General features: G+C 39.2%; 1 protein-coding gene across 1 annotated transcript in view; it reads right to left on the reverse strand.

The window, feature by feature from the left end:
• IL1RL1 (interleukin 1 receptor-like 1) overlaps positions 1-16,876 on the reverse strand; it is a 69,821-nt gene that overhangs the window by 31,212 nt on the left and 21,733 nt on the right. The window contains exons 8-10 of the mRNA XM_006870763.1: positions 13,679-13,825; positions 12,261-12,428; positions 7,124-7,505 (exon numbers count right to left, since the gene is read on the reverse strand). Of these exons, the coding sequence (XP_006870825.1) occupies positions 7,124-7,505; positions 12,261-12,428; positions 13,679-13,825 (697 nt within the window). The remainder of the gene's footprint in view (positions 1-7,123; positions 7,506-12,260; positions 12,429-13,678; positions 13,826-16,876) is intronic.

The following is a 16,876-nucleotide window of genomic DNA, read 5'->3' on the forward strand; positions in this document are numbered from 1 at the left end:
GGACATATTGTCAGAAGGGACCAGTCACTGGAGAAGGATATCATATTTGGTAAGGTGGAGGGTCAGAGCAAAAGAGGAAGGCTCCCAATGAGCTGGATTGGCAAAGTGGCAGCAACGATGGGTTCAAGCGTGGCAACAGTAGTGATGTTGGCCCAGGATCGGGCAGTGTTTTGTTCTGCTGTGCATAAGGTCACTATGGGTCAGTAATGACTCGATGGCACCTAGCAACAACAACAACAACTAATCAATGACATTGTTAAGAAAATGAATAGGCAAGTTGCAGTCTGGAAAAATATTCACATTTTATCTATCTGACTAAGAAATAGTATCCAGAATAGATTTTTTAAATGTACATCAAGATAATAAAGAAAAACAGCACAATTTAAAAGTGGGAAAAATCTTTTAATTTCATTGAAGAATATATCTAAATGACCAATATAGACATGAAAAAATGCTCAGTATTGCTAATTATCAGGGAACTGCACATTAAAACTACAATGAAAGTAATTTAAAAACATTAGTCATTAAAATTCACTAAAATGACTAAAATTACAAGAAATCTGACAAAACCAATCATTTGTGAGGATGTGGAATGATAGTATTTTTATATGTGGGAATTCAAAATGATACAAATACTTAACAAAACAATTTATGTATTTCTTAAAAGGTTAGACATACACCCAGTCTATGAACACTATTAGATGTTGAACCAAAAGAAACAGCATATCCTTACAAGGATGCAGTATCGGCCATATTCATAATTGCCATACATAGGAAAAAAATTCATATCCATCAACAGGAAAATGATTAAACAAATTGTTGTATACAAATTGTTGTCATACAATGGAATACAACTGAATAATACAATGGGACCCACTACTGAAACGAGCAACACAGGTATGAATTGCAAAATCATTAGGCTACATGTAAGTAGTCAGATATAATGTTATATAACTTCATTAATAGAAATTTCAAGATCTTATTAAATGAATCTATTTCTAATTCTATAGAAGTCAGAACATTATTGGCCACCAGGAAAGGTGAAGGAATTGACTGGGAAGTGGCACAAGGGTCTTTTTAGGAGATAATGACACAATTGTGTGGAGTTATCACAACTCATGGGATTGAACTCTTAAGACCTGCATTTTATTTTTAATTTGACTCAATTGAAAACAATTACTTCTGTACTTATGATTCACAGGGATATTTACCATGGTCAATAGGTCTGAGCTGAGTTACTTTTGCTCACTTTAGCTTGTGTGTAGATGAAGCATCACTGTACAGAGGAAAGGACTAAGAGTTTAATAGTGATGTTGGCAGGAAATTCCTGATGTTCTGGAAGTTTCCAGGCCTCACCATGAGAATGCAGCTTGAAATTATAGGGTTGGTGCTGAAAAATTCACTAGAGCTCACATTCTCTATCCTCCCATTTTATTTGCCAAAACTGAGGCCTGGAGAGCTCAGGTGACTGAACAAGGTTAGGAAAAAAAATGAGGGGGAAAAGAGCTTAGGTATGTTAGTGTTTAACTTTACTCAGGCCAGCTCTATATGGGGTCTCTCAACTGTTTCCCTATTCCCCTTAGACCACCTTCTGCTAAGTGACCAGAGTGAGCTGCAAACTCCTTAAGGTCAAGGACTTTATCTAGTCCTTTCCAACACCTCTAAAACTCCATCTTCTCTTTGCCCCTCCCAAAAAGGTGCTCAGCACACATTCAAATGTCAAACAGGCACTCAGTAAACATGTTGCACCACCTATCTGTCAATTTGCTGTATTGTGGTGGCTAGCATGTTAATATGATGCTGGAAGCTCTGCCACCCACATTTCAAGTATCAGCAGAGGCACCCATGATGTACAAGTTTCAGCAAACTTAGATTAAGATGGATTAGGAAGAAAGGCCAGGGAATCGATTATTGAAAATTAGTTAATGGAAATCCTATGGATCACAACATACTCTTGTCTGAAAAGTGCTGGAAGATGAACCCCTAGGTTGGAAGACACTCAAAATAGATTGTGGCCGTGACAGTGGACTCAGGTACAGCAACAATCATGGGGATAGAACAGGACCAGACTTTTTGCTCTGCAAGAGGTTGCAATGACGTTGAAGTTGATGTCACAGTAACTAAAAGCAATGAATGTTTTTCAAATACATTTAAAGCAGTTTATGATGTAGTCAGTTAAAATAAATTTTTAAATATAAAATATGCAGTAAATAGAAAACAAAGATATTATGTAGACACGAATAGGATTACTACAAATTCCATGTTATGATGCCATAGAAAGATCCTAAATCTGGCTTTTAAGCTTTAAGTAGCTAATGTGAAGAGGGAAATAAAATCAGTTCTAAGATTCCCAGTGTTCCTCAATCAAAAACATACTTGTCAGTCTAGGAGTCTAGGGAATGGAGATTAAGGCACATTTAGTCCTGGTATGGGAGCTCTGGTAGCGTAGTGGTTACGAATCGGGCTGCGAACCTTAAGGTCAGCGGTTCGAAACTACCAGGTGCTCCGCGGGAGAAAGATGAGGCTTTCTACTCCCGTAAAGATTTACACCCTCGGAAACCCTATACAGGGTCGCTATGGGTCGGAACCGACTCGATGGCACATAACAACAACAACAACAAGTCCTGGTATGGTGCTGTGGGTTAATGAGATAGACTGCAAGGTTGGTTTGAACCACAAGATTGGCAGTTCAAGCTCACCAGCCACTGCTCAGAAATCCTACACACGGTCACTCTGAGTCAGAACCCACTTGATGGTCTTTAATAAGAATAACAGCAACATTCCTGATACTTGGGAGAAAGATCAGACTTTCTGCTCCTGCACAATTCTGCAGCTTTAGAAACCCTATACCGAGTCATTATGATTTGGAACTGACTCAATGGCACTTAATAACAATAACATTCCTGATACTGGAGTCCTATGGGATAAGCACTGGACTGCTAACCATAAAGTCAGCAGTTGAAACCCACCAGCCACACCTTGCAAACCCTATCCAATGTTCATTATGAGTCAGACCAGACTGAAAGACACTTAACAACAACAATTCCTGTTATTATGACTGGAGAATTTATTCTTATAGAAAAACACTAGAATCAGCGCAGTGATGCTTCATGATAATGAAGGCTGTCATTTATTGAATTCTCACCCTGGTCCAAATACTTCGCATGTTGTTGTTGTTTTAATGTGACTGGCATGGAAATCCAGAGTTTGCTAATATACTTGTTTTACAGTAAGGAAACTGATATTTGTAGAATTTAAGTAACTTACTGTCTTCGTTTCCTAGTCTGCTATAACAGAAATTCAAAGATGTCTTGAGAGAACAGATTTTTTTTTTTTTTTTTGTCCTTACATCTCAGGAAGCTGTTGTTGTCATTGTTAAGTGTGGCTGAGTCAGTTTCCAACTGCTGAGCTTGCAATGAAGAGACCAACACGTATGTAACCCACAGTGACATCAGGATCTTTTATAATTGTTGTTGGTAAGTGCCATCAGGTCATTGCCAACTCATAGTGACTCTGTATAGGGTTTCCATGGATGTACATTTTTGTGGGAGCAGAAAGCCTCATCTTTCTCCTGTGGAGCAACTGTTGGGCTCTAACCGTGGACCTTGTGATTCACATTCCAGTGCTTATCACATGGAGACACTGCACTCCCATCCTTTATAGTAGCACATATAACTTACATAGGTGAATTACTTAGTATATGTACTTTGGAAGGTAACAGTGGTTAAGTGCTGGATTACTAGCCAAAGGTTGAAAGTTCGAACCCATCCAGAGGCATCTTGAAAGATAGTCCTGCCAATTGGCTTACAAAAGATGACAGCATTAAAATCGCTAAGGAGCACAGTTTACTCTGTGTACATGGGTTTGCCCTGATTCAAAATTGACCTGAGGATGACAGCTAACAACAACAATACAATAATAATATATATTGATATATAAAGCATTTAGTTTTATATACCAGGCAGGGGTGGGAAACCTTTTTTCTGCCAAGGGCCTTTTGGATATTTATAACAACACTCAAGGACCATACAAAATTAACAAAAAAACAAATAATATGATAGCTGGAACTACAGTTGCCTCAGCAGGGCCAGGCCAAATGATTTCGAGGACCTTCTAAGGAGTTCTGGTAGTGTAGTGGATATACATTGGGCTACTAACATAAAAGTCAGCAGTTACAAGCTACCAGCCATTCCACGGGGAGAAAGATGAGGCTTTCTGCTCCTGTAAAGATTTATAGCCTTAAAAAATACAGGATCTCTGTGAGTCAGAACTGAGTCTACAGCACACCACCACTATCACCACTGTGTGGCCTGACTGGACTTTCCCCATCCCTGACTTTAGGTATCTGTATTTACCCATCCCTCTAGATAGCCTGGGTTCCTGGTATGGTGTACAACAACAATTATATATTGAAATTCAAAAACAGAAAGAAAAATTTCCAAAATGGTTTAAAATAGTAATCTCAGGATGGTAACTTATGAATGATTTCTTTATTATTTTTCTTTTACACTTTCTGTTTTTCTATAATATGATTTTTTAAAATGTTTTATTGTGAATTATGGGATTGTTTACATGGGAGAACGTTAGCTTTACATTCATCTTATCATATATCATTTCATTGCCATGGTTACAATCCCCTCCATGCATCATCAACCAACCAAAGGGTACACCCTACAAGCCTGCCCCTGGTCATCAGCACACAGCCCCTCTCCAGGTCTAAAGTCCCCAGCCACTTCATCTCTCCATGTCATTGTCTCTGTCTCTATCTCTGTCATCACTGCTTCTCTGGGTAGGGTCCTGTTCTCCACTCTTCTCCCTTGATGGTCCCAGGGATCTCCACACCTAGACTGTAAAGTCAACCACTCCCCTCCTTTTGCTACAAAATGTCCAACCCTCACAGTCAGTCCTGGTAACAATTATTCACTATTGGATCACAAGAGACCTATCCCCATCTCCTTTCATTAGCCCCACCCAGACTGTACTACCCAGTGGCGATTCTACCTTCCTCCATGCCCTCTGGTTCTAGGTTCCCTCTTGAAAGCTTGTAAGCAAGTCACTTCTTGCCTTTGTAACACCCCCTCCCCATTTTGGGTAGCCAGTGTCCAAGTTGCCCATTCCTGTCTACTCTGTGTATGGATGGGGTGGGAATGATCCATGCTGTAAAAATTTGTTCCCTCTTTTGAGCTATTGCATCCATAGGTGGAAGTCAATTTCATCAAATTGTATCAGATTACTCTTTTTTTACCTCTTATTTCTTCTTCTAGTTGAGCTCTGATCATTCAGTCATTGAAGCCAGGCCAAGTGGGTATTAACTGCAAGTGTGGGTGTTCTTGTGCGTATACCCTCTTTTCTTATCAGCAGGAGGCTTCACTCTCCACTCTAGTCCTCTGTGGCTATGTCACTGACTCTGGGCTCAAGATTCCCCAGGTCTTGCCACACTGCTAACCAACCAGGCCTTCACCCGGGTTTACAGGAATCTATTGAACATTGTACGGCTTAGCTCGCAGCTTCATTGCTCTTTTTCCCTCACTTTCCCTTATCCGTGATGAATGTGGTCACCAATCAGAGTGTGTATTCCCATTGAGTCTTAGTTTTAGAAGGGATTTGCCTTGAGGGGACCTGACCACTTTCTTTGATGTCTCCTGGGTGAGCAACTTGCTTGCTTTTGTAGTAATCAGCCAGAGTGCCTATATTGTTTTGTATTTTTCCTGTGGGTCTTTTTTTCAAGAAGTATCTTCTGTTCTTCTAGCTGCTCCAGGTTGGTCTGCTTGTCCTTTCAAGTGGAAATTTCCCACCTCAGAAGATTCTGGATGAGGTTCAGGATTCCACCTATGGTCTTATGTAATGTAGAGGCTCCGCAGGAAACCTCCTTCACTAGGCAAGTCGTAGACCCATTTTAGGTGTTCCAATCAGTTATAGATAGAAGACAGACTTACAAGCTTTCTATTTTGATATTTCTGGCTAGTCCTTTCTCTCCACCTCCAGTGTCTATTTTATAATGATATGCCAGGGAAACCAAGATTCAAAAGACAGCCAAGCATCTTAACATTATTCCCCCCATTTCCCCATTCAAACAATGTCTCAATCCCTGTATCCCAGAGCCCTGTTGTTCCAAGGTTGTGCATACATCATTATTTACCTCTGTTCCACTTAGCCCATGCAAACCTACCTAATTGTTTTGCTGTGCACTTTGTTCTTCCATTCCCCTCACCCTTCTTGTGTATTACCCCCCTCCCTAGCTATAATATGATTTTTCAGTGAGAAAAAAATTTCTAAAAACCAAACCCACTGCCCTCAAGTCAATTCCAACTCCTAGTAATGCTATAGGGCAGAGTCCACCTGCTCTTTAATGTTTACGAGACTGTAAGTCTTTTTGAGAGCAGACAGCCTCATCTTTCTCCATGGAACAGCTGGTGGCTTCAAACCACCAAACCTGTGATTATTAGCTCAATGCTTACGCCAGTACACTACCAAGGCTCCATTATAGTGAAAGCAATATTTTTAAAGAGAATAAAAATATGCGAAAGAAATCGTAGAATGGAAAAATCTTTGTTATAATGGCAATTAGAACAAGGTACTTGAACAAATTCAGCAATGTGAAATGATAAAGCCAAATATCATATCAAATAAAATATGCAAAAGAAACTCTGGCATGTTGGTAACAAGAGGTACTACCAACATTCTACTTTAAGAAATTTTGATGTCCTTCAAGATCACATGACAATTTAAGTTTGAAACTTTTAATTTGATATTGAGGATGTAGATTCTTGAGGTAGAAGAAGGAGAGAGCCAGAATGAGAAACAGATAGAGACAGAGAAAGGGAAAGAATGAAGTGAAAGGTCTTCCACTGGAATGGAGGAACAGAAACACAGAGAAAGGAGAGGAAATGGGAAACAAGGAGGAGAGGGATTGCAGATAATATTCGGGGGCATTTGGCATCTTCCCAGAATCAGAAACATGCAAGCATGGTTATTAGATGAACCCTGAGACCTAAGTACTGTTCATGCTCCTATGTTTTCAAGCTTCAGATGGATGCCAGTGTTTGGCATAGTGGCATAATCCAGCTAGAATTTGGGAGATCTCCAAAAATTAGACACATTAGCACAGCAAGGCAAACATTACTGTCTTTGGGCATTCAAGGAAACCAGATTTAAAGTATTTTTTGGAAGTTTAGTTGGCACAGGCATCTGGTACCTCACATGCTTCCAGAATTTGGAATTCAGGGACCATTTGTTAGCAACATGGTCTTCTCTCCACTTGATGGTACCTTGCACCTTCATAAGGTGCTCCAGAGACTCTTGAAACTTCCCAAATTGCAATCCGCCTTGTTCACTCAGTGGCTCCATTTCAATAAGAATCACTTTTGAGTTGTTCTGAATGAGTGCATTATGCAAGGCGATCTCCTGCTCATAGGCGAACTCCGGGTTGTTCATTATTTGAGGAGTCAGGATAAAAATGTGCCGTCTGCTCTTTTGTATGTTGGCCTCCACTTCAGTGGCTGCATCTGGTCATAAAAGAAATGAGGATGAGTTTCTACTGTTTCTCTTTTAAATGCAATACTTGGATCATAAATATTCTGAACTTAGAAACAATTATTATCCTTATAATCCGGTATGAGAATCTGACATTACTCAATGTGCTTACTCAGAAAGGTACAAATGTGCTTGAATGGAGAACACCTTGAGTTCTTGTTAAGCCTTTCACAGTGAGACTATCTGTCTCAATGCTGTCTTCTTTCTCCTATAGATCAGTCCTAACTAAAACCAGGGGTCCTTCAAATTAAAAGGGGGGTACCCCTTATCATTATCATAACCATCTTATCATTTCAGGAGACACTTAGAATTCAGCTGCATTCACTACGTATGATCTGTTTAGAAGTTAGCTTATATGTTTAAAGGGACTTAGAATTTTAACTTTTACATAAGAGCACAAACAGAAAATCTCAGTATTAACAAGCTTTTAGGGAATTTCTGGATCTACTTTACCCCCTGTCATTGTTGTTAAGTGCCTTTGAGTTGGTTCCCAGTCATAATGACCCTGTACAGGGTTTCCAAGGAGTGGCTGGTGGGTTTGGATCTCTGACCTTGCGGGTTAGCAGTTCAGTGCTGCTCCTACAGCACCATACCAGTGCTTTCTATTTTAGGAGCTGATTTGATACAGACCAGGAAAACCTTACCAAAGACTGGTTCACCTTTCCAATCAGTGTTTATGAAACATCAACACAATGGTGATTTCACATTAGTTTCTGGCTGGATTATAAACAGCACATAAAACGCCTAGTTCTTACAGCAGAGAGGTTAAAGTATGATCAAGAAAACACAACCTAAACAAAATTACTCAACATATCCTTATACTGCTGCCAATTCTGACTCATAGCGATACATATAAGGTTTCCGAAGCTGCAGATCTTTACAGAAAGCCTCATCTTTCTCCCATGGCTTGTGTTTAGCACTCCAATGAATAACTACTATAAGTGAGAGCTCCTTATAGCTAAAAGACTGTAATACATATACTCTGAAATATGGGAGTAATAGTGGCCATCCTGGTGCAGTGCTGCAGGATAAGTACTGGACTGCTAACCACTAGGTTGGCAGTTCAAACCCATCAGCTACTCCTCACAAACCCTACACTGTGTCACTATGAGTCTAAATCAACACGATGACACTTAACAACATAACAAAACAAAGTGACAGATAAAGACTTTGTGTTAGTCAGGAGTATCACAGAAAATCTGTCATACTCAAAGGCACTGACTAAAGAAAGTTTAATGTGGAATTAACTTTGACTTTAACTTTTTAAATGCAACTGAAAAGATGTGGAATTGGAATCAGGGAACTTACAAGAATCAAGAAGAGGACATGAAATTAGGGGTATCATTGCTGACATCATATGGATCTTGGCTAAAAGCAGAGAAAACCAGGAGGATGTTTACTTGTGCTTTATTTGACTATGTGAATCATGACAAGGTATGGACAACATTGCAAAGAATGGTTATCCCAAAACACTTGATTGTGCCCATGAGGAACCTGAACTGTAGAGGCAGTTGTTAGAAAATAACAAAGGGATGCTGAATGGTTTAAAATCAGCCAGGGCTGTATTCTTTCACAATGTTTAGCCAATCTGTATGTTGAGCATATAACCCAAGAAGCTGGATTATATAAAGAAGAGAGAGGCATCAGGATTTGAAGAAGACTCATTAACATACTTCAAAATGCAGATGATAACAACCTTCTTGCTGAAAGTGAAGAGGACTTAGAATACTTACTGATGAAGATTGAAGACAGCAGTCTTCAGTAAGGATTGCACCTCAATATAAAGAAAACAAAAATTCTCACCACTAGACCATTAAATAATATCATGATAAATGGAGAAAGAAGACCTGGTGTAGCACTGTAAAATAAGCCCTGAACTGTTAACCCCAAGATCAACCATTCAAACCTACAAACTGCTCCTTGGAAACCTTATACACGAAGGCTATAAGTCAGAACTGACTAAATGGCACTTAACAACAACAAATGGAGAAAAGATTGAGGATGTCAAAAACTTCATTTTGCTTGGCTCCACAATCAACAGTCAAGGAAATAGCAGTCAATAAATTTGTTGCACTAGGCAACTCTGTTGCACAAGACTTATTTAAAGTGTTCAAGAGCAAAGATGTCAGCTTGAGGACTAAGATGTGCCTGACCCAAGCCATGGTATTTTCAGTAGCTTCATATGCATGTGAAAGTTGTACATGAATAAGGAAGACTGTAGAAGAATTGATGCAATTGAGTTATAGTGTTGGAGAAGAATAGTGAAACTACCATGAACAAGCAAATCTTTATTGGAAGAATGCTCTTTAGAAATAAGGACGATGAGACTTCATCTCTCATACTTCAGACATGTTACCAGGAGGGACCAGTCCCCAGAGAAGTACATCATTCTTGCTAAAGTGGAGATGCTACTGAAAAAGTAGAAGACCCATAAAAAGATGGATTTATGCTGTTGTAACAGCAATGGGCTCAAGGAAAACAATTGTGAAAATGGCACAGGACCCTACCCTATTGTGCGTAGGGTCACTATGAGTTGGAACCGACTCCATGACACCTAACAACAACAAAGGAGGGTTTTAAAAGGAGATGCATGAAGAAAGCAACTGACAAGAGCTGCCCTAGACATTGAACAGGGAGGAAGCAGGGAACTATATCTCACCCTCTGCTCTCCTGCCAATACGCTTATGGCCAAGCCCAGCCTAGAGCAGATAGCAAGGAGCTCTGTCAAGACATCCAATAATTATCAGCTGTCCAGGACCCCTGGCTGGAGGATTCCATCCAGATTGGGCTCCGAAAGGCAAATAGGAGATAAGTAGCAGGGGGAAAATGTACTGCATTAGTCAATCATGCAATTTTTGTCTAATGAAGAGTGGAGCTGTGAATTGTTTGCCATATATATATTTTTATTTGGAAGGAAAGATCAAAAAGACCTAAACTGAGACAAAGGAAGTAAGAAACATTTCCAAGGTAAAAACAGCACTCTAAAGACAGCATACCGTGGAACACCATAGAGCATCTTCAAGTTTGGTTAGGGAGAAATATGGCTAGAACTTAGATTGATGGGCCTGAGAAAGAATAAACGAAAAGATTACAATCAGAAATAGCACCTGGTTTGACATTATAAGCAACAGCAGTCTTGAAAGTTTCTAGAGGAGAAATGTTGTAGCATAAAAAGAGTATTTGAATATCATTGCATGTTATTTCCTAGCTGATGAGGAGAAGAGGAGCCTCAAAAGCAAAATAGGAGTTTAGTCTGATGAATTCTATGTTTTACAAATTTCTGAAGTGATTACTGTTGCTGTTGATATATGTTGTTGAGTCCATTCCAATGTATGGTGAACCGATATGACAGAGTGGAATTGTCCCACAGGGTTTCCTAGTCTGGAAAGGAGCTCTGGTAGCATAGTGGTTAGGAGACATGCTGCTAACCTCAAGGTTAGCAGTTTTAAACGACTAGCTGTTCCACAGGAGAAAGATGAGGCTTTCTGCTCCCATAAAGATTTTTAGCCTCAGAAACCCTGCACAGAGTCAGAATCAACTCAGTAGCACACTGCCACCAATAACAATCTTTATGGAAGCTGGTACAGTAGTCATGGAGTGGCTGATAGATTTGAACCATCGATCTTTCAGTTAGCTCCTGAATAGTTCATTATTGTGCTAGCAGGACTCCCTAAGTCATTATTAAATGAGTAAAACAAACAAACGAAAACAGCTATCAAGTCAATTTTTTCATTGACTCACCGTGACTCCTTATGTGCAGAGCAGAAGTGCTCTCTAGGATTTTCAAGGCTGTGACCCTCCAAAAGAGGATACCCATTCAAAGCACCTATGGGAGAATTTGAACTGCCAAACTTTTGGTTAAGTTAGTGTTTGAATGCTTAAGCATTTTCACAAGCCAGAGTTCATTATCTACACACCCCAGCACAAAAGAAATTCGCATGTTGTATGTAGCTTTCTATCTATAGGCACTTGAACCGCTCCTTTCAGCAGAAATGCCATTTTAAACCCGCAGTTTCCTTCACATTTATTTCATTGACTTATGTTCATGATGTCCCTGCTCCATATACACTCTAGGCCCTTTCTAGTCTTTGAGGAATTAGAGAAGACTTACTGTGAAGGTTCAAAAGTACCTGACATAAATGTGGAGGAGGAGAAAAACAGCTACTGAAATGACTGGAACAATTACAAAACTGTTAAAGAGACCTGAAAGCATACAGGAATAATAAGAACCAGAAGTCACAATTTTACTTGCTCTTGTGAGAGTATACATTTGCGACATTGTCACCAATATAAAGAAAATCAGACTCTTGGAGTGTTTTCAAATAGTTTGGCCAGTACCTATGGAAATGCAAACAAAACACTTCAAATCTTTAAGTCCTTCAAGCCTTCTAAGGATAATTAAGAAATGTTGGTTATGCTGGTAGGGGGTAGGTAAATTATGCTGGTAGGTAAATTATGCTGGTAGGGGTGTAAAGAAGGGGCAATTGTCTGCTAAATCCATATAGCAAAGGATGCCTTGCCCTGCCTTTACATCATAGATACTGTTGTAAAAATCTATGACTAGGGTGGAAATAGAAGTAGGGAGGTTGAAAAACTTTTTTAGGAAAAATATTGAGGTCTGGGGTAGTAAAACTACCATTCCTTGTCCAATGTGTAGAGAAATTCACCTATCTCATATGCCTCTGATAAGCATGTATTTTGTCCTTTATATATATTGACAGCATTACCTTCTCCAGGTAGCAGGTCTCTCCCATAAATGCATAAGTTATATCCACATTTATTTTCAAGAACATCAGGCAGAAGCTGGTGAACAAAGTACTCCACAGAACTTGCCCCCTCAGGACTACCTTTGTGGTTCCGTGGATAGATAACATAAGCATCATAGATCTTTCCATCTGAAAATGAAAACAAGAAGTGAAATTTGGTCTAAAAGATTTTTATTTGGCTCTTGGCAGACATTCCTTACTACCAGTTATGGTTTTGGAGAATGCATCTAATCTCCCCAGTTTTCAAGAAAAACATAAGGAAATCAATCTTGTTCCCCAAGTTCTCTTCCTTTGTAATGTCTCAGACAGAATAAAATTTCAAGATTAGTAAAAGTCAAGAGACTGTACATATGTATAGTACAAACCACATGGAAAGGCTTGATTAATAATTGATTGTTGTTGTTGTTGTTAAGTGCCGTCGAGTCGGTTCCGACCCATAGCGACCCTGTACAGGGTTTCCGAGGGTGTAAATCTTTACGGGAGTAGAAAGTCTCATCTTTCTCCCGCGGAGCAGCTGGTAGTTTTGAACCACTAACCTTAAGGTTCGCAGCCCGATTCATAACCACTACGCTACTAGAGCCAGTATTTACAGTCAGGGAGGGAGTCCTGGTGTGGCGCTTCAGGATAATGCACTACACCACAAAGTCAGTTTGAACTGCAATGTTGGTGGTTAAATCCACCTATACAGGGTCATTCTGAATGGGAGCCAACTCAACAACAATATCAACAACAGTCATGAAGAAGATGTTTTGTGATGCTGGCTAAATCTTAGTTTCTTGTGTTCGCCCCAAACTTCCCTAGGGAAGTCAAACTGTTAACGGCTAAAAGTGGAAAAGGAGTAAAATCTTTTGAGGAATCTGAATTCCTCACTAGTCAAACATTTAGCTCCTATTGGAGGCAACCATATGGAAAAATGTAACACATGTCTGCTTCCAAATGAAGGAAATGTGATCCTATTGAGGAAGCAGAAGTGTCTAATAGTAAAATACATCTGTATTTTTGATGAACCGATCTACTCTACTCACATCTGAAAGCAGGAACAATTTTGTTCATGTTTCTAATTTCATAAACTTCATAAAAGCACATGTCCTGAAATATTTAGACCTCTGAGCTTGGGGCAGATTCTAGTATTTGGAACTTATTATAAACAGTGATTGGGGAGAGTTGAGCATTAAGATGACTTTCAGGACCAAGGGGAGCCATGAAACAGAATGGAAAATTGCTTTTGAGTAGACTCAAAACAGATCCACCGATGATGTTAGCAAGCAAAATGCCATCAGGTTTATCAGTATAAGCTGTTCAGAGATTAATAGGCAAATAGCCAAAAATCATTATGAGTTTTTTTCTTTTGGAGAAAAAAATTGAAATTGATCACTTACCATTACGAGTTTTATAAGGTGTAACTGTAGCTCTCCATAGCAGAATAAAGTCAATCCAAAATACTTTGAGCAGTATTGCCAAGACACTGGTTAGCATTAAAAATACACTAAATCCTGCAATTATGTAGTAGGTGCTTTGACGATCAACTATTCAGAAGAAAAACTTATTAGTATCACTGAAACAAGGTAAAATAAATATATACATGTTGACCTCCATTGGAAGAACAAGAACTTTATAACCACTTAGAATTTTAATGACTGCTTTTTTAATCAGTAAATTTAACATTTATTGATCCTCCTATTCTGCAAGGTCAGTTTGAACTGCAAGATTGGTGGTTCAGACTCACCAGCCAATCCTCAGAAACCCTATACAGTGTAGCTATGAGTTGGAACTGACCCGATGACACTCGATAACAACAATTATGTACAAAAGGAGCTCTGGTAGTGGAATGGTTAAGTGGAATGGCTTCTAACTGGAAGGTTGGCCAACCAGCAGTTCTATGGGAGAAAGACACAGGGATACGCAATCTCCCATAAAGATTATAGCCTAGAAACACCAATGGGGCAGTTGTACACTGACCTATAGGGTCACTATGAGATCAGAAATCATTTTCACCATACCTAACAGCACCAGGCTAGGCATTACAGGGGATCCTATAATGTTTAAGAGAGAGTTCCTGCTCAGGTGAGATACAGATACATATGAAAACTTGAATAAGATGGGAAGTCTTCCAGGTAACATGACAGAGGCTTTTAGATAACAATTTCACTCCCTGCTAGGTTCAGCAAGTACGGCTTCCTTTAGGAGGAGGTCTGTGTGGATGGGTAGGACTCAGAAAACTGGAAAGACATAAGGAAATGTTCTCCTGACAAGAACGCTTGTTGAGAGCCAAAGTGCAGAGGTGGAAGGTATTTTCTGAGGTAATTTACATTGAGAGTTAATGGAAAGAAAAGTAGCAAAATGAATTAGGGCTAGAATCTGTGAAGACTTGACAACAAACTTAAAGCATTTTTGTGGGAATCATTCTTTCACCATACTTATTCAATCTATATGCTGAACAAATAATAAGAGCAGCTGGATTATATGAAGAAAAACATGACATCAGGATTGGAGGAAGACTCATTAACAACCTGTGATATGCAGATGATAGAACCTTGTTTGATGAAAGCAAAGAGGACTTATACTTACTGATGAAGATCAAAGACCACAGCTTTTGATATAGGTTGCACCTCAATGTAAAGGAAACAAAAGTCTCACCATTGGACCAACAAATAACATCAAGATAAATGGAGGAAAGATTGAAGTTGTCAAAGACTTTATTTTGCTTGGATCAACCACCAACACTCATGCAAACAACAGTCAAGAAATCAAATGACATATTACTTTAGACAAATCTGCTGTACAAGAACTCTTTAAAAAGTGGTAAAGAACAAAGCTGTCAGTTTGAGGACTAAAGTGTGCCTGACTCAAGCCCTGTTATTTTCAGTAACCTCATATGCAAGCAAAAGTTGGACAGTGAATAAGGAAGACCGTAGAAGAATTTATGCATTTGACTTATGATGCTGGAGGAGAATACTGAAAACAATGGACTGCCAAAAGAACAAACAGATTTGTGTAAGAAATATAGCCAGAGTGGTCCTAAGAAGCCAGGGTGACTAGATTTCGTCTTTGGACATGTTGTCAGGAGGGACCAGTTACTATAGAAGACTATCATGTTTGGTAAAGTGGAGGGTTGGAGAAAAAAGAGGAAGACCCTCCCCAGTGAGATGGATTGGCAAAGTGGCAGCAATGATGGGTTCAAATGTAGCAATGCTTGTAAGGTTGGTGCAGGACTGGGCACTGTTTCCTTCTGTTGTGCATAGGGTTACTATGAGTCAGTTACCGATACAATGGCAACTAACAAAAAATAAAAAAATAAAAAAAATTGAAGAGTTTTGATCAAGGTGTAAGCAAGTACTTTTCAAACAAGAACAACCTGATGATAGTAGAAGGTGTGTTTCTATGGAAAGAGACTTCAAGCAATGGAAATAGAATGAGGCAGAAATTTCTGAACTTCTTCTGGTGCACAGGTCCAGCGGGCAATTCCCTTCACCCTAGCATTCCACAAGAAACCTGAGCATCATGAGAAATCTGGAGCACAGACATCTCTCCCTGGATCTTTGATCTACATATTTATATAGGCTCCATTGGAGTCCCTAGGGGACTTTAACAGGTTTAAAGATATGAAACAGATAACTGCAGGGATTGAGGGACTATTTTTCTGGTGGTCTACCACTCAGGGTTGTATTTGTCTGATCTCATTTGGGGAATTTGTCCTCTTACTGCTTATAATGCCCTAAGAAACAGTAGCTCGTTCAATACTTAATCTACCCAGAACTGTCATGCTTAAGTTACCTTCAAAGAACTAAGAGAAATGTCCATTTTACTCAGTCTAAAATAGCAAGAAATCCAAAATGCTAGGATTTTTTTTTCTGAAATTTTTTCTAAGAAACATGGACGTTTTACTTAATTTTACTTAAGATGTCTAGATTGGATCCCAAATTTTAAATGAAGCACAGATCTTTATGACAAAATGAAAGCTTTCTTAACTATCCTATAGCAGTATAATTGTATTCAGTATAAATTGTTAAATGAATGCTACTGAATTCTAATCGATCTCTAAAATTATTGATTTGTGTATTGTGTCCAATAATTTTCTGGAGATGGGAACTTCTAATAATTGAATTTTATTTCAGACTAGGCTAAATCCCAACAAAATGGAGACAAATTTTGTTTTTGTTTTTGTTTTTTAAATGAAATGAGTTAACTTGTTTGTTTTGGGGGGGAGGGGGGATGTACACAAAAACAACAAAAGTTATTTTTTTTAAAGTAAATATCCTCTCCAGATCTGAGCTCTGGTAGCGTAATGGTTATGAATGGGTCTGATAACCTCAAGGTTGGCAGTTTAAAACTACCAGCCATTCCACGGGAGAAAGATACAGCTTTCTACTCCCGTGAAGATTACAGCCTCAGAAACCCTGTACAGGGTCACTATGAGTCGGAACCGACTCCACGGTACTTAACAACAACTATAAATAAAAATGTAGACTGAATTAATTTCATCTGCTATAGCCAATAGAAAGGAGCTCTGGTAGCGTAGTGGTTACGAATCGGGCTGTGAACCTTAAGGTCAGCGGTTCGAAACTACCAGCCGCTCC

The sequence above is a fragment of the Chrysochloris asiatica genome, unplaced genomic scaffold, assembly GCF_000296735.1.
Source record: "Chrysochloris asiatica unplaced genomic scaffold, ChrAsi1.0 scaffold00150, whole genome shotgun sequence".
Taxonomy (NCBI): Eukaryota; Metazoa; Chordata; class Mammalia; order Afrosoricida; family Chrysochloridae; genus Chrysochloris; species Chrysochloris asiatica.